The sequence below is a fragment of the Meriones unguiculatus genome, chromosome 2, assembly GCF_030254825.1.
Source record: "Meriones unguiculatus strain TT.TT164.6M chromosome 2, Bangor_MerUng_6.1, whole genome shotgun sequence".
NCBI lineage: Eukaryota > Metazoa > Chordata > Mammalia > Rodentia > Muridae > Meriones > Meriones unguiculatus.
This window is the reverse complement of record NC_083350.1, coordinates 12,228,887-12,247,521: the sequence shown is the minus strand read 5'-3', so window position 1 is coordinate 12,247,521 and position 18,635 is coordinate 12,228,887. Positions and strand designations below refer to the sequence as shown.

The 18,635-nt window shown below is 38.9% G+C and overlaps 1 protein-coding gene and 1 pseudogene across 3 annotated transcripts in view; one reads left to right on the top strand and one right to left on the bottom strand.

Annotated features, from left to right (window-relative positions):
• Ark2n (arkadia (RNF111) N-terminal like PKA signaling regulator 2N) overlaps nucleotides 1-18,635 on the bottom strand; it is a 109,639-nt gene that overhangs the window by 14,686 nt on the left and 76,318 nt on the right. For 2 of the 3 annotated variants that reach the window (XM_021645493.2, XM_021645492.2), the window contains exon 3: nucleotides 10,700-10,867. The exons of the other annotated variant lie outside the window; for it this stretch is intronic. In XM_021645493.2, coding sequence (XP_021501168.1) covers nucleotides 10,700-10,867 — 168 coding nt within the window. The remainder of the gene's footprint in view (nucleotides 1-10,699; nucleotides 10,868-18,635) is intronic. 3 annotated transcript variants of the gene reach the window in all.
• Nucleotides 6,412-7,199, top strand: LOC110553537 (peptidyl-prolyl cis-trans isomerase FKBP3-like; annotated as a pseudogene).

The window sequence follows — 18,635 nt, the reverse complement described above, 5'->3', positions numbered from 1 at the left end:
TCTTCCCTTTTTCCATGTGTGCGTGGGCGGGTGTGATGTGCATGTATACATGTGATGTACACAGAGGATTTGTTTGCATTTATGTAAGTGCACGAGTGGGTATGTGGTGGAGATCCAAGAATGACACAAGGAACCACCTTTCATCCCTCTTTTACCATACTCAATAAACAGGGTCAATCCAGAGCTTACTGACATGGCCAGTCTTAAGAGCCATCTTGTCTTTACCTTCAGGCTGGAATTACAGGCAGGCTGCCATGCCAATCGTGCATGGTAAATACCTTTATATGTAAAATGCTGGAGAGTGCTCAACAGTTAATGTGAAGAGCATGCTCCACCCTTCCAAAGGACCCAAGTTCGGTTCCCAGAACCCATCTCAGGCAGCTCACAACGGCCTGTAACTCTAGCTCCAAGAAATCTGACACTATCCTCTGGCCTCCATAGGAACCTGCACTCATATACACATACCTACACACACATGTACATAATTAAAACTACAAATAGTATCTTTAAAAATATACAATATATGAATATGGCACGTAGCAGTACTTTCTTGAAAGAGACTTAAAGTCTTTTTATTCTATACTTCTGTTCCTTAGGACAAAACCTAAACACTTTGACTAGCAATCTACCTAAATATATTCATAAATAAACTATATAACACTCTATATTTTATTCTGTGGTACTTTTTGCATTCAACTCTAACCTACTTTTAATGACCTGCACAACCACCTAGAAGTCAATGGGGTAGTTCTCTACTGCTTATCATAGAACAAAATTCTAAACCAGAAATCTGCAAAAGCATACACAGAATAAAAGTAATGATTAATATTATATTTATATCGATATGCTTTGTGAAAGACTTAAGATGTTTTCCCTCTCAAGGAATGCGACCTGGCAAAGTCTGATCCACATAAAAGCAAAAGCAAGAGGCAGACGGAGCTTTGGGGTCTGCATGGCTGAAACATAAGCTGCACACTGCTGACAACACTCGTTAGACATGAACACACCACGAGTACCAGAAACATAAGCCAGCTCGATACAGTGAGGCACAAAGGACTTCTTCACAGGCATCTCCATAAACTATTCATTACACAATACATTAACAAACCTCCAGTGTCACAGACCTGACAGAAAGGTTAATCGCACAGCATCAAATCAAAGCACTTGGCTCTGAGAACAGTCCAAATGTGAGTTAAAATAACTCAGCTTTGTATGCATCCAGCTCTTAAATATACCATCTTAAATTTTAAATTCCTACATAGCTAGCAATAAAGTTCAGTGGTGAAAGTGTTTGTCCCACAGCCACACAACCTGAGTTCAATCCCCAGGAATATAATGGAAGGAGGGGACACACTCCCAAAAACATACCCCTCCACACACACATTCATTTACACACTCTCTCTACCATTTTTAATTAAAAAAATAACTCCTACAAGTTAACACAGTTGCAGTCATCACAAATTTTCATTTATGCTCTAAAAGATTTTTGCATTTAAATATGTTGTTATCCAGGCTGTGGTGGCACACACCTTTAATCCCAGCACTCCAGAGGCAGAGACAAATGGCTCTCTGAGTTGGAGGCCAGCCTGATCTATACAGCAAGTTCTAGGACAGACAGAGCTACACAAAGAAGTCCTGCCTCAAAAAAAAAAAAAAAGTTGTTATCTAATACAATTTTTTTTCTCTATACTTTACAGAAGTTTTTACGAAACTTCCTACAAATGAAAGCAATGAAAAGAAATCTCAGAGACACAGGTCACCCTTTCCTCTCCTTTCACTCGCTCCCATGCATCAACATCACTAAGAAAATTTGTATCTTCACCCCCATCAACTTTTCACAGAACCCTTTTGGGAAAGTACTGGCGGTCCCAAATCAAAACTTTATAGTGTTTGCATCCTCTACCTCACAAACCCAGCCTGGAGAATTCACTCCAAAAGGGAAAGACTTACATAAGCTATTATAATAGTCAAAAATGGGCACTACAGCACCAGCATAAATCTGGGAAAGAATATCCAGAGTATTTCAAGTATAATACATACTATTATAAAAATGTGTAGACAGTAAAGAGAGCTGTGGAAAGCAGTCAAGTTTGATGACATTGTTAGTGCTTATTGTTTAATGCTATTTTTACCTACTTTTCTTATATAGACCTAAGAGAGAAAAAAATCAGTAACATGATTTCTAATTTAATAATTGCTGTACTCATAGATCAGTGCCTAGTCCAATCGTCATCAGAGAGGCTTTCTCCAGTAGCTGATAGGAGCAAATACAAGCAGAAACAGACCCATAGCCAAACACTAGGCCCAGAGAGAGCCCATATTGGAGATCTCCATTGGATCCTTCACTCTAACCTCGGGGAACCCCGTAGAAGAGGTAGAGGAAGAAGAACACTAGGAGCGAGAGGGGTGGAGGACACCAGGTAAACACAGCCCAGATAATCAACAAAGCTGGGCTGATGGATGCTCAGAGACTGAAGCAGCAATTACAGAACCTGTATGAGTCTGTACTAGGTCAGCTCCAAATGTATTATGGTTAGTAGGTTGGGATTTTTATGGGACTCCTAACAGTGGGAATGGGGATGTGTCTGACTCTTCTCTGCCCTTGGCACCTTTTTCCTCCTACTGGGTTGCCTATCCCAGCCCTGATATGAGGGTTTGTGCCTAGTCTTACTGTAACTTGTTATGCTATGTTTGGCTGATATCCTTGAAAGGCCCACTCTTCTCTGAAGGGACCTGAAGGAGAAGTGGATCTAAGGAAAGGGGGAGGGGAGGGCGGGGAAGAATAGAGCAACGGGAAGCTTTGGTCAGGATGTATTATATGGGAGAAGATTTTTTTTTAAAAAAGAGCTGGCTGGTGGAGGTGGCATGCACTTAATCCCAGAATTTGGCAAGTAGAAGCAGGTGGATCTCTGAGTTTGAGGCGCGCCTGGTCTGCAGAGTGAGTTCCAGGATAGCCAGAGGTAGAACAGAGAAATCCTGTCCCGGAAAAAATAAATAAGTAAATAAAAACTAACAAAAAGGAAGGGAGGGAGGCAGGGAGGAAAGGAAAGAGAGAGGGAGGGAGGGAGGGAGGGAGGGAGGGAGGGAGGGAGGGAGGGGAAAGAGAGAAGGAAGGAAGGAGGGAGGGAAGGTGGGAGGGAAGGAAGGGAGAGAGAAGGAAGGAAGGAAGGAAGGAAGGAAGGAAGGAAGGAAGGAAGGGAGAGAGAGAGAGAAGGAAGGAAGGGAGAGAAGGAAGGAAGGAAGGAAGGAAGGAAGGAAGGAAGGAAGGAAGGAAGGAAGGAAGGAAGGAAGGAAAAGAAAGGAAGGAAGGAAGGAAGGAAGGAAGGAAGGAAGGAAGGAAGGGAAAGAAGAAAGAAAAAGGAAGGAAGGAAGGAAGGAAGGAAGGAAGGAAGGAAGGAAGGAAGGAAGGAAAGAGACGTACATGAGAAAAGAGAAGACTGGCATGTTTAGAAGTTGGTGAGGTGGGTCAATGGGTAAAGGTGCTGTGGACAAGTCTGACTACCCGAGTTGGATCCCTAGGACCTGAACAGTGGGAGGACAGAACAACTCTCAAATAGTCCCCTGACCTCCACCTGTGCACTGTAGCATGTGTGTCTGCATACATATAAATAAATATATATTTAATGACTAGAAACAACTGGTAACAGGCTGTATCACAGTCTACATGGTCTGTAACATGGTTTGGATTTCATACGGTGGCAATGGCAGTAGGCCCTAACCTTTGAAGCCTAAACGCACAAATATTCACTACACAGCGCCGTTTTGTTACACGTAGGATGATGTTTTAAATAGGATTTGGCTAAGTCTAGAGCTGGTATACCTAGATCCTTATTCTGTCTGATGCCTTGCTATGACAAGTGCTTTATCCACTTGTGGCTTGCTGCTTTAGTTACAGCTGTCACTGCACACACTGCTTCAGCTGTACTGCGGAGGAGGAACACGTTGATAGCTTCTCCTCGAATTTCAACAAGTCTATCGTCAATAACTCAAGTAGATTTTGCTGTTTAATTATCTGCCTGTTCCTATAATAAATACATTACTTGTGACATAGTATACATTATACTAGGTGGTAGGAAAACTACAAGACACAGGCACTATTCTCAACAAATCTACAACACATTCAGAGGTACTAAAAAGCAGTACATTACCTACAGCTCAAAAGTGCTCTGAGGGTGGCAGGGACAACCTGGAAGTATGAGTAATGGCACATATCTGTAATCCTAGCACCTGGAAGCCAGCTCAGACTATATACCAAGTAGTGCATAGAAACACAGAACAGGTACATTCCCCAGACTTAAATTTGATCAGGGAAGCTGAGCTCCTAGGAAAGATGGGACACAAGTGACAGGGAAGTACCACAGGGAACACTTTGTTGTCCTTGAAGGTCTAAAAGATTGTTGACAGAACAAAAAAAAAAAAAAAAAGTGCCAAAGAACAAGGCTGGCAATATCAGCAGAGTTGTAAAAATCTGGACTTGATCTTGAAAAGTGAGCAACTACTGAAAGACCTACAGAGCGACATAGTTTTGGTGTGTATTTTAAGACTTCCTTTTGGAGTACAGTAATCAAAATGACTGTGGGACAGGAAACTGCAGGCAACGGAACCAGTTATACTGCTGCATATTCCTGGGGAATGGCCAAAATGGAGAATCCTCATGTGATGCTAGGGATCAGATACATGAAAATAATGCAGGAAATGAAAAGTGATGCATGCTGCTGATTTAGGGAACTTGAAGGAGACCATGAGGCTGAGGATGCCTGCATACAGAAACTTCACAAAACTTCCAGATAGCTGGAGGTACTGCTCAAAAACTCTTTTTGACTCAGAGATCTAGAGCAAAACAGACCTAAGTCCTTAGCAGCCCCAGGAGAAGGGTCATAGGAGTGAAGGGAACACAGAACAAAACCCCCTGATGACCATCACTACTTAACAGATGGCATAAAGAGAGAGAGAGAGAGAGAGAGAGAGAGAGAGAGAGAGAGAGAGAAATGGGGAAAAACACTGAAGACATAGTCAGGTAAGAAGTGAGAACATGGGTATTATTCACTTGGAGGCCCTCCAACTCTTGGGAGTTCTTTTTCAATTTTTCTTAATAAATCTGTGTTCACTCTGATGGGGGGAAAAGTGAAAATAAGGAGAAACTTGCAGAATCACAACAAGATGACCTTGAAAAACAGAGTCTCAGGAATGATCGGACCAAGAAGCAAAACAGGCTGAGAGGAAACAAGAATAGACAAATTGCAAAAGGCAGGCTATGAAGGAAAGGGAATAAGATAGTGTTAACCAAGCATGATGGATTTGAGGGAGAGAGTATAAACTACCACCTTAAAGACAGAGCAGAACAGGTTATATTTAGGGGAAAAGGAAGAGTTAGAGCAATGGTAGGCAGCTGAAATGATCTTCACTGGATGTGGACAAGAAAGCTAAAAGTGGATTTAGAAAAATAATGCAGCGATTCTAAGAAAAGAAAGAAAAATACTCCTAAGGAAAGGACAGCCTGAGTCAAGATGAAATTACAGATTATGGAAATAAAGTGACCCTTAATCCAACTATGTAACTATCTGCAGCTAGGTTAGGCAGTGTAGACATAGGCTAACTAGATTATACCAGGTGAATATAGCTGAACAGCTATATATTCAGCAGCTAAGAACACTAGCCAGGGGGTCTTGGGGCCAACCAACAAGGGAATAGCAATGAGTATAGAAACACTCTTAGTGCAAAGTTGGAGTGCTGATACATGTCTGTGACCCCTGTTCTAGAAAGGCTGATCAGAGAGGATGCCACAGACTGTAACAAAGCAAACCACTTTGCCTGCTTCTCTTCTGCCCAACCCAGGCTGTCAGCAACTTTATTAACCAATCAGGGATAACTGGGGGAATGAAGTCAGACAGTATCACAGATACCTGCCTGCCCCTACCTCCCATTTATTTACTGATTGACTGGTTGACTGGCTGACTGACTGATTTAGGAATGCTAAATATTTAAAACAAGAACATCATCTAATTGCTTTGAGAAGGAGGATAGCTACTCTATCATCAGTGGTTACTCACATGTCCCTAAACTGAGATTCTGCTACTAAAGTGAACATTTGAATAGTCTGTTCAATTAGCTAGAATTTTCTTAATCTGTGAAATAGGAACAACAGATTAACCACAGAACATTTAACTTACATTCAAACTCAAAACAGAGAAAGGTCCAAAACTAAACTGACAATCATGACTTCTATTAATATTTTATAATAACACCATAATATTTAGAGCCATATAATGGATCCCTACCATGTTAAAATGTAACACTCAATTTTATTTATTATTCACATATCAACATTGACAGATCTACAGAAAAATGACTTTGAAAGAAACTAAATTGCTTCACAAGAAAGTGTCATGGAAGCAGAGGCAGTGGGGGAAAATGGCGGTGGCTGTTATACAGCATGCATGGACCAGAGAGCAGTCGACAGCGGCCCAAGAAGGACATTATCAAATTTCTACAGGATCATGGTTCAGAATTATGTTTCTTGCAGAACATAAATTACTGGGAAACATAAAAAATGTAGCTAAGACTCCTAATAAAGACCATTTAGTTACTGACTATAAACATCTTTTTGAAAGTATTTCAAGGGTACTGAAATTCTAAGTGTCTGAGCAAGTGAAAAACATGAAGCTTAATGAGGATAAACCCAAAGAAACCAAGTCTGAAGAGACTCTTGATGAGGTTCCAAGAAATACATAAACTCTGTCCTAAAAATGGGAGATAAAGGGTTAGAGAAATGGCTCAGAGGTTAAGAGCAATGGCTGTTCTTCCAAAGGTCCCAAGTTCAATTCCAACAACCACATGGTAACTTATAACCATCTATAATGAGATCTGATGCCCTCTTCTGGCCTGCACTGCAGGCAAAATACTGTATATTTAGAAAGGGTGGGGGGTCCACTGCTGTTATATAGGGACACTCCCAAATGAAACTTTTTTATTCCAATATTCAAACAAGTTCAAAGAAGAAAAAAATGCCAAGTCTTTAAGTTTTGAGGTCAGAGTAGGCAAGGTTATCAGGATGGAATGAGGTGCTCCTGACTATGGAAAGGAGAGAAGGCTCAACTGGAGATGGAGTCAGAATGGGCCTATGGAAAGGACAGCCTGAGGCCAAAATCCCACCAAATACCAACCTCATTTCTGAAGTAGAATTAGTAGACGTTGACTGAAACCAGTGCTTCAGATCAGACATCCGCAACAATAAAACTTGATGTGACTAATTAGTGCTTGTTACTATTGAAAGGGAAGAGACAACTAGAAAAGTCAAGGCTTGTTTATTTGATCACAATTTCTGAGAAATAATCCCCTGTAAGTCCCTTTAAGGCTGAGACATTTTACTATAGCTATGTAAATTATTAAGAAGTGCTTCTCCTTTTATCTCATAAACTAAAATGCTCAATAAAACTGTCATGGATTGTCTTGATTTGGAAAAAAAGAAAAAATATCATGGAAGCTACTGAATAGCAGCAACTGTATTCTAAAGATTAACCTACCATAATTTATGGCCCAGTATTTGAACAAATTATATGCACACATATGAAAAATGTGAACAGCAGCATCATGTAAGACAACACCCTAAGCATTAAGAGAGTGAGTTGCATATACTCATAAAGAATACTAGCAACAATGAAAAATAAAAAACCCAACACTGAAACAAACTCATGCGTGGCAAGCACAAGGCTCATAAAATGTTTAACTAAGAAACAAAATTACAAATGATTGTCTGCAATTGGACAATAATTCTAAAGTAGGTGTGTTTGAACTAATTACTAATAAACAAACTAAGTATATTAAGAAATTTTTAAAAAATGGCAAACATTAATCACCAGATTTAGGACAGCTTTGAGGGGAGGGGAAAGCAGCAGAGCGGAAGCCACTGGTGTTTCCCTCCTCATACACTGCCAGCATGCTTTACTTCTTAAGAAGGGTGACAGTGGGTGCACAACAATCATGATGTTTTGAATAAACAAGCCAAAATTTAGTGAGCCCTCCATACCCATGGCTCCACATCCGGTATTTCTACCAATTATGAATGGAAAATACTGAGGGGAAAACTGCACTTGAACTGAACATGCAGTCTTTTTGCAGGCATTCCCCCAAATGACAGAGTGCAATGGTGAAGGCTTCTAAGTAATCCAAGGATAACTGAAAGTAAAAAATGTGTGTACGTTATATGCAAATACAATACTACGAACTGGTTCTTTCCTATTGACTTGGATTCCACCCCCTCCGGAATCTCACTGTACCCCAAGTTAACCTGAATTTACCATGTAACCCATCTTGGCCTTAACCTCAAAGTGACTTTCCTATTTCTGCCTGCCAAGTGCTGGGATTACAGGCCCAGCCACCATGGGGTTTTGTTTTATAATCCAGAGATGTGAGAACAAATCTTCCACAGACACACTAAAAAATGACTATACCTAAATCTGAAAATGTAAATACTATCCTAGATTGAAACTGCTAGGTTTTCTGTAGACCAAAAAAACAAAACAAACAAAACAACAACAACAAAAAAACACTAACAATTCTATGAGTCAACATACTAAAAAGAATTCTCTATAATTAAGAATTGTATGGGAAGCTGGGCATGGTAACACACACATTTAATCTCAGCATTCGGGAGGCAGAAGCAGGCAGATCTCTGTGAGTTCAACAGCCAGGGCTAGTAGAGAAGTCCTGCCTCTAAAAAGAAAGGAAAAAAAATTATATGGGCTAGAGAGATGGTTCCGAGGTTAACAGCACTGGTTCCTCTTCCAGAGGATCCTAGTTTGATTCCCAGCACCCACATGGTGGGCCACAACCATCTATAACAACAGTTCCAACCTGATGCCATCTTTTGGCATGAAGCATGCAAGTGGTACATACATATACATGCAGGGAAAATACCCATACACATAAAATAAAATGAATAGCACAGGCTCAAGAGATGGTGCAATGTTTAGTAAGAGCATTTGCTGTTCTTGCAGAGAACACCGATGCAGCTCCTGACACTTACACAGTGCCTCACAGCCACCTGTGACTCCAGTTCCAGAAATGACAACCTATTCTGGCCTATATGGATAACGCATGCACACACAGCATCTCCAGACAAGCAAGCATGCACACACATGCACACTCACACACAATTTAAAGATTTAATTAATTTCTTTGGTTTTTTTATTTGGTTTAGTTTAGTTTTAGGTTTATAAGGCAGGGTTTCTCTTTGTGGCCCTGGCTTTCCTGAAACTCACTATGTAGACCAGGCTGGCCTCAAACTCAAGGGATCCTCCTGCCTTTGCCTCCAGAGTGCTGCAATTAAAGGTGTGTGCCACCAAACTTGGCTAATTTTTCTTTTTAAAAAAACAACATACTGGAAATTGTTCATCTTTACCCCCTAAGAATTTATTAGAAAGTGGTCTATGTGAAATGACATAATCAGGAAAGTGGGTAAATAAAATGGAGATGGAATAAATTACTTCTTTGACCATGGATAAGAATAATAAAAAAGTGTAGTACATAGAACAAACTAAAGCACACAGTTTGGAAACATGTTATACAAACGTGGCTAGTATGTTTCGTTTCAAAATATTACTTCTTTTCAAAATACTGATATAGAATACTAATATTGCTTAAAAGACTCTTGTTGGGCATATGAGTATATACACTCGAAAATGAAAATCCAAAAGAAAAGCAACTAACTGATCCAAGATCAAAACTATATCCAATTTCCAAATCAAATTCAAAAAGTTAACGATAAGGTTACTAAGTTATTCTTCTTCAGTGTTAATCAAAGATGGTGCAGGGAAAGAATTCAGGACAAGAACCTGTGTTTTAATGCAGAAGATTAATATTGAAATATAAAACTTCCCGTAAAAGTAATACTGTGGCTAATGATTAAACTACCAGACCAGTACAATAAAACAATAAACATGATCCTTTGAAAGCAACAAAGAAAGCATATACTGCATAAGAAGTTTTTTTACTTAAGGTTTCTTCTCCTTTAATTTAAGGACTAATCCTAATCCTTTATTTTAAAAAAAGGTTCAAATTACAAAGAATATTGAGAAAAGACTGCGGACTATTTGAGAAGGAGCTGGAGGCACACTAAGAAGCTTTCGCATAGAGAGTGAGGTTCTTTCTAAGTATCACCTTAAGAACGTTAGAGACCTAAAACAACTGGACACAAAAAAGGAGACTCTCCCTGAAATGCTGGAGGCAGAAAGTGAAAGAAAGGTTTTAGAAAAGGGGAGAGAGAGCTTCTGGGGGAGGAGTTAACAGGGACAGAGCCACAGAGGAAACAAGGACAGCACTGCAGAGGAAGAAGCACACGCAGAGGGCACCCACATCCCTCCTGAGCTGCAAGGCGGCTAGCCAGAGTTAAGGCAAGGAAAGAACTGGCCAAGGAGGACATCTTGGTGGCTTTTTCATAAAAGCACTTTTAATCCAAGAGTACACCTCCTGAAACTTACTAATGCCAACATTTATATTTTTTTTATTTGCTTCCTTATGATTGAGATGTAAAATGACATGCTACTCAAATCTTCTGTTATACAGGGCAGCCTGGATAGTCACAATCATTCAATGGCAGACGGATGTGTACAACCTGCTCTCCTCAGCAGGGTCTACTACCAGAAGAAAGGCAGGACTCATGCACAGTATGTCATTAGAGAAAGGGGTAGGGGAGACCAACCTGCCTCTAGAAGCTCGCTGGTCCTCCAGGTAGCTCCTGTGTTCTGGCCGCCTACTGAATTACTGTGCTCTTGAACTACTGCAGCCGCCAATAAATTGTCCACATTTATCACTTCTGGGTCAGAGCTGGTGTCAGACATATCATAATGAGCTACAACTGGAGGTCCATCTAGGGAGGAAAAAAAATGTATACTTGTATCTAGCTTGTGGGGTAAGAAATACCTCTCCCAACTGATTAACAGCCACTAAATGTCAGCTGCCTTAATTAACTATCACTGCATCCAATTAGAGCTCACTTTATGCATCTAGTATTCTGAAAATGATGCTGAAGTAGAAAAGATAACTCAAGTTTACAGAGATGAGGGACACATTTTAGAAAGAGGAAAGGGCATAACTACAAAGAACAGAAGACAAGACTATACTGAACAATGTAACACTGAATTATTCCTAAAGAGTAACAGATTCAGAACAGGCAATGACTCCACAAAGAATGGGGGGGGGGGTGCTGCAGTAAACTGTTGAAATCTAACTTGCTGTTTTTAGAAAAATGATCTAGTTCTTTTAGTAGCAGTAAGTCCCTAGTAGACTTGGAAAGGAAAATTACATGCATATTTTGTTACTAGACGAAGTTGGCAGGAGAGCTCTGCCCCACTAACCTATTCACCTCCAGCCAGGCCCTTTACAGTAACTAGGGTGTCACACACCTCACAACAAAAGACAAGACCGCAAAACCCAGTTTCAGGATTCAGGATTTTGCTTTGGATATTTTATTAACGGATAAGGGATGTTTATATTTTTGTTTTCCTGAGAAAGATAAGCTCATTCAATTAAAAGATAGCAACCTTGTAAGTAGATTTTACAGGAAGCTGAGAAAGTTCTTATTGGAAAAATAAGAACATGCTCCCAACCCCAAATCATCTCATTAACTGCAGGTGAGTACCACAGTGATTACACTACAGTAATTCATGCTACAATAGCCCAATATTCATGCTTACAAAATGAGCACATGCTTTAAATGGTATTGCTACCCTCTTCTTAACACTGTAGCAAAAGTATTTTGAAACAGTTTTCCTTCAGGGAATCCCTGTACCCCAACTGTACAACAGAGCTAAAGGGAATGCTGGGTCCTTTCCAATAGCTAGCTATGAAGAGCAAGCAAACTATTTTCATATAGACTTTTAACATCGCCCAACAAATAAGTATCAAAACCTATTTATGACACTCTTGACTATAAATATATGTATCAGTGACTCCAAAAATTCATACAATGAAGGCCATTTGTTTCAATAGATACATCCATTGTATAAACTATCACTAAACAAACACAGAATACATGAGGTATTTATCTCATATCTTATGTGGCAACTTTTTTTTTTAACAAAAAGTTATCAAACATAAAAGCAAATAAGTTGTCGGATGCCACTGTAAAAAGGACAAACACATCACAATATGAAATTCTGACGATCATGGCAATTTTAGTTATTACTTAACAGGGGTAAATCAAGCTCATCAAAGCCCTTAAGATTTAACAAGACGGTAATGGATTTTAGTTCAAACAGCAAAATTTGCTCATGTTTGAAGTTTTTCTTTTCTTAAAAAAAAGAAAAGTGCATTTTTCTAAAGAATTTTCGTCAGAGTTCAAAATGATTATTATGGAATCATGATACTGTGTGATGTCCAAATACTTAGGCACAGAAGGTAAGGGGGCCAAGTACAATATTGACTACGTGACCATAGGTTCTATTTTTTAAAGAGCTTTGTGGTTTTCACCAGATGTTTGCAATGAATTATTTACTGATTATTCTAAAATGCATATAACCAATACCAATTCAGAGCCATTTATCCATGTATTCCCCACCTTTGCCCCAAATTGAGGAAACAGGCCACCAGTCAAGTCAAAATTGTACTACTCCTACATGTGTCATCATGCAAATAAGCATAAATGTATGTATACATGCAGAGTCACATCACCTACCCATGGGAATAACTTGTCTGAAAGTCTTCATCAGTAGAAAATACAAGCATAAACTTGTTATCTGGCTTCATTCTTGTATCTTCCATATTTCCAAACCGCATACCTTATAACTTAGCTTAAGTTTAGTATTTATCATAAACAAAGACAGCAATAGTTTTATATTTTAATTATTCTTAACAGTTATATTATGATCACTGTCATTTTTCATTTCCAATGAATTCAAACAATAGCAATTCAGAACTACACAAACTTTAATCAAGTACTTTTCCAACTCTGACTTTCAGTGAGAAAGCACTATTAAGGATCCTGTATTCCAAGGTCCTCTTACACCTGTCATTAGTAAGCCAAGACTAAGGGTAAATGGTATGTAATATTGGCTAAATAATGGTGACAATTTGTGATGGTATTTTAAAGTGTGATTCTGGCTGCACAGAATTTCATTTTTTCAGTTGATTATTTTTACATTTACTGTGGAAGTGAGTGAGTGAGTGTGTTTATGTATGTATGTGTCTACACAAGCGTGTGCTTCCTTGGATGAGAGCACCCATTTGCATGGGCAGGCCAGAAGACAACTTGCAGGAATCAGTTTTCTCCTTCCACCATGTGGGTTCTAAGGATCAAACACAGGTAAGGCATGGCAGAAAGCACCCTTAGCAGCAGTGAACTATTTCACAAGCCTTTATTTGCTTTTTTATGAAAATTCAGTATGTTAACAGAAAGATCTAATGCTACCTGCTCATGACTGTACAGAATAAATGGGGATACTCTTCTTACTCTCTTGATTATTCCTATATACTGTGAGACCTGAATACCTACTAATAAATTGTTTTATCTTTCAAAAACACCAAAATACTCCCTTCAAGTAGGCATACATGGAAACACTAACAATTTAAACTTCAATTATTAACAAGCATATTCCATACTGCAACAAACAGCTACCCAAATTGCGTTCTGCCATCTGCCAACTAAGACCCATCACACCTATAAAAATTAGCACACAGTAATAAATTTGCTAGCTTTTGCACAATTAATAAAAGCAACTCCTTATAAATGTAAATTGAATACAATTAGTTAAGAACGTCAGTGTGTGGTTTATCTATGTGCTATTTTCCTTCACTGATTGCTTTTTTGAGAGGACCCTGACAGGGAATCATCCTAGGTGCCACAATTACAGACATATACTTCTATGTCCAGTTAAAAGAAATATTTTGAATGTTTTATAATTTGTTACAATTATAAAAGAAGAAAAGTCTTAAAATCAAGAAATCTAAAATTACCTTTATATCAGAATATCAACACAAAGCTGGGGAGGTAGCTCAGTTGTCAAATACCTGCCTAGCACGCACAAGGTACTGGTTTAATCCCCAACAACACAATACACTGTGCTAGTTCTGTACTAAGCTTATAGGTTCTAATCAAATCAATCAATCTCTCTTTCCTCTGTGTGTGTGTGTGTGTGTGTGTGTCTATCTGTCTGTCTGTCTGTCTGTCTATCATCATGGATGTGAATGTACCAACCTTGAGTATCCTTTTCTCAGGTACCACTCACCTTTTGCTGTTGTTTTGAAACTGTCACTGTCCTAGAACACTCTGAGTAGGGCCACCTGGCTAACACGCTCCAGAGATCCTGCTCTTGCCAGTGGTGGAATCAGAAACCTACAGTGCTATCCCTGGTATTTACATGGGTTCTAGAACTAGACTCAGGTCCTCATGTTTATGCTGTGAGCACATTACTAAGTGAGCCATCTTCCAGGCAGATCTACCCTAACAAATACAAATGTTGGTGAACCTGTATTGCTACTCATTCCTAATGAATTGAAGTTTACTCTTTATGATCTTCAACCTTCTTCATTATTGATATTTAATGTTTAATAAAATTAGTTCCTTCTTCAAGTGTGTTTTATGGACAAAAACCAAAATGACACACAAAAAAACCCAAAATATTTCTTTACTGTGCTTTAGCCATAATGAATTTTTGTTTCAATCTGGAAACCAGAAGCATACCATTTTATAGCTATACAAGGTAATCACACAGTTTCATGGCTTTCCCATCCCCTTTTCTCAAGTACTGGGAAACGCAGGGTCTCATGAACACTAGGCACTACTCACAGCCTTTTAAAATTTTGAGACAGGGTCTAGCAAAATTGCCTGGGCAACTTCCCACACCCAGCTTCTTTATGTACAGCTGAAAGTCCCTACCAGATAGAACTATTAAAGACTCTTGAGAGTGAGTCTTGAGATTTTGAAAGTGGCTACAAAAGTTAAAGCCTTCCCTCCTCTCTCAGCTGTTAGAACTGAGATTACATTATGCATTTTTCTTCATAGGTGACTGAATTTTAAGGGAGAGCTAATAGGTGCTGAGGGCTGGCTCAGTCACTAAAGTGCTTGCCTTAGAAGCACCAGGACCTGAATTCAACCCCTCAGAACCTACATAAAACATAGTAGTCAGCCAACCTAGACTAACTGCTGTGTTCCAGAAGCAATGAGCAACCCAAACTTTCATGAAGTGAATGGTATTCCTGAACACGCCCACATAGGTTGTCCTCTGGCCTCCATACACATGCACATACATGAACACACATGGGGTCATACTCATATACACACCACACACAACACACTTTATTAAAAAAAAAGACAACACTGACACAACCGTTTAAAAATATATATATATATGGGCTGTTAGGCATGGTGTGGTGTGTCTTTAACCCCAGCCCCTGGGAGGCAGAGACAAACAACCTCTCTGTGAGTGCAAGACGTTGGTCTGCATGCCTGTCCTAGGCCAGCCATGGCCACACAGTGAGAACCTGTCTCAAAACAAAACAAACAAACAAAAACACTGGCTTACTGGCCCACATTTCTGTCGGAAGGGGCTATCCCACTTCATCTGTCTGTTTCTTTTTCTATGTACCCTTTGCAGTATACAGCTCATATGCAAGAAGCTTGGGGAAAATAGCAATGTCTCAGCTGCCCTTATTTTGGGTATATACAAATCCAATTTGCTAAGTGTCTAGCTAAGATTAAGTTAAACAAGGTCATCATTAATGCAGGCTTTATTCTCTAATCTCGGTACCTAGGGAACTAACACAGGTTTATGAGTTCATGGCCAGCCTAGACTACACAGCAAGTTCCACACTAACCCTAATTAGCTAAAGAGGAAGAGCATATTTCAAAAACACTCAAAAGAAAAACCAAGAGACAGAAGTGAAATGTTAGTTTGTAAGTATTCTTAAAAAAGCATCTCAAAACTAACGATCATTTTGGATTGGTCCACACTTAGCATCATTCCTGCCTACAGAATACTTCTAACTTACATCTCCAGTCTCTCATCATAAAGGTCAATAACATCTAGACTAGGGTTTCCGCATGTGCCCTGCCTAGAACATCACTCTTCATCCACTTTGACTTAGAGCCAAGGAAATGTTGAGCAATGCACCAAATACGGTTTATTCCTTTGACTCTATTTCTATGACTATAGTAATACAACAAAGCCCAGACAAAATGTCTGTCTGTCCTGCTGCTGTTACAGAACCTCAAGTAGGCCCCTTTTCCCCATCAAAGGCCTATGCTCAGTGCCCTTAGAACATCAGGCGTGTGGAGAGGCAGACATCACTAAGCCCAGCCTCCACTCAGATAATGAAACCCCAAAGAGGCTAGTCTGAAAAGAAGGCTCTGAGGAACCATCTAGCCAAGGGACCTCAGAAAGTAAAACATGTATGTGTGCATGGTGGAGAGTAAGAGAACAGGTGTAGGCTTGAGGAACCAAAGGAAAGGGACAGACTTCAAGATATAGGAAGGAGACCGAATTTTAGAAGAACCTACTTTAAAAAATACTAGTTGTTCTACATTCTGAAATACTAAAATACAAATTTTTATTTTAAGTGGCAAAGATGCTTGAGAATACTTATCTTGTTTTTGCTTTACCATCAAAGGAAAAAAAAATCCAGAACCATCTGAATAAATAAGAAAGCAGCCAAAGGATCTCTTAAAAGAGAATTATGTCAGCAGGTGTCGTGGGGCACACCTATAATCCCAGCACTTGGGGAGGTAGAGGCAAGTGGATCACTGTGAGTTCAAGGCCAGCCTTGTTTACAAAGTGAATCCAGGACAGCCAAGGCTACACAGAGCAATCCTGTCTCGAAAAAAACCAAAGTGGGGAGGGCTGTCTGTAGAAAAGCAGCCTTAAATATAAAAAGCTGTGTGAATGTATTTTTCTTCCAAATAACATCATAAAGCTATTTTAATAAAAGGAGGCTAAATATAAATGAAATTCAGCAATGTGTAATACGCTTATGAATTATGCTTTTGAAATAAAATGGCCAAGTCTGCTCTAAACTTTTTCCATTCTACTCATCTCAATTAACATTTTAAACTTCATAAAGTTCTGACCATGGAAATAGTCTTAGGAATAACACTGTCTTTCCATCATACTGAAAAACAATCAGTCATTTTGTTCAGAAAAAAGTTACCTACGACAGAAAAAGAGTTCCAAGTATCACAATGAAGAGATCAAAGATGTAAAGGGAGCAAGTCCTTCAAGATACTCAGAATACCTAAAATGTCGGCCAAAAGAAAATGACAGCCTAATACTTCAGCATTATCTACAAAGTGCTGATTCATATGAACTAAATCAAAAGATAATTCAGCATCATTTATAGAGATACTTAAAGAAACCTAGAAATATGGGAATGGGGCATTTGAAGAGGTTTCTCTCTGCTTCAAGGGCCCACATCTGCAGAAACGGACTAAAGCATATACTATATATACCAGAGTACATGTATCAGTATCACATATGAGTGTAACTACCTCTCCAGTCTACCTCCTTGCTAAGATTCATACATTCAACATTTTGGTTCATTCTTTTAAACAGACATGGTCTACACGTTGCCATTTTCCTAAATACTCCTTGATTTTTAAAACAGTTTATTTATTTAGCTATCTTATGTGAGTAATCTGTCTGCATATATGCCTACATGACAAGAGGGCCTCAGACAGGAGAGGTCATCAGATTCCATTATAGATGGTTGTGAGCAGCCATGTGGTTGCTGGGAATTGAATTTGGAACCTCTGAAAGAGCAGTCAATGCTCCCAACAGCTGAGCTGTCTTCCAGACCCTGACTCTTAACATGATTCCAATAGAGCACACAGTTTAAAGGAACAGACAGACTTTTATGTTTACAGTAGTATTTTACCTCTTTCAATATACCAATTCCAAACTGAAAATCATCCTAAAAATTCTGTGTAAAATCCATTATTCTAACTATAAATTATAACACTGCTAATTTTATTGCAGAAAGATGACTTCTTTTAATTAATTAATTTACTTATTTACTTTAGAAAGATGATTTCTTGACTAAGGAATACCTCATGTGAATTAGCTGGTAAGAACTGACTAACATTACAACAGAGTCCTCAATAGAGTAACAAGAAACATTTCTTTTTCAAACTCTTTATTTAATCTATCAGTTACACTCCAGATGCACAGATGTATAAAGGATATAAAGAAAATGCAATAAAATAAAAACAGCAATTCAATAACATTCTTCTCAAATCTTGAAGGTTCTAGTAGAAATAACATAATTCATGAAGGCCATTCCTTGGTTGTTTATGACAAATTCTGTGTAATGCTGTGGTGACCTAATACAGCAGTAAGACCATCTACTCTATGATCAGTGCTCTAGGCGGCTGCTGGCTCAAACTTCCCTAAACTTCAAAGGAAGAACAGAAATTAAGACTCCTTTAAAGGCACACAAATGAAGTCATTTTCAATGTTATCTACATTTATAAATTCATATACCTTCTAAATAAACCAACACACTTCTTGTCTATACTATGATTAAAAACATGTCATTTCTGAAGAGAGTTGAGAAGAATCTAAGAAGAATTTTATAAAATAAATTAATAAAATATATTTATTAAACATGTAAGTTTAATAAATTTGGGAGAGCTATTTTTGATACTGTAC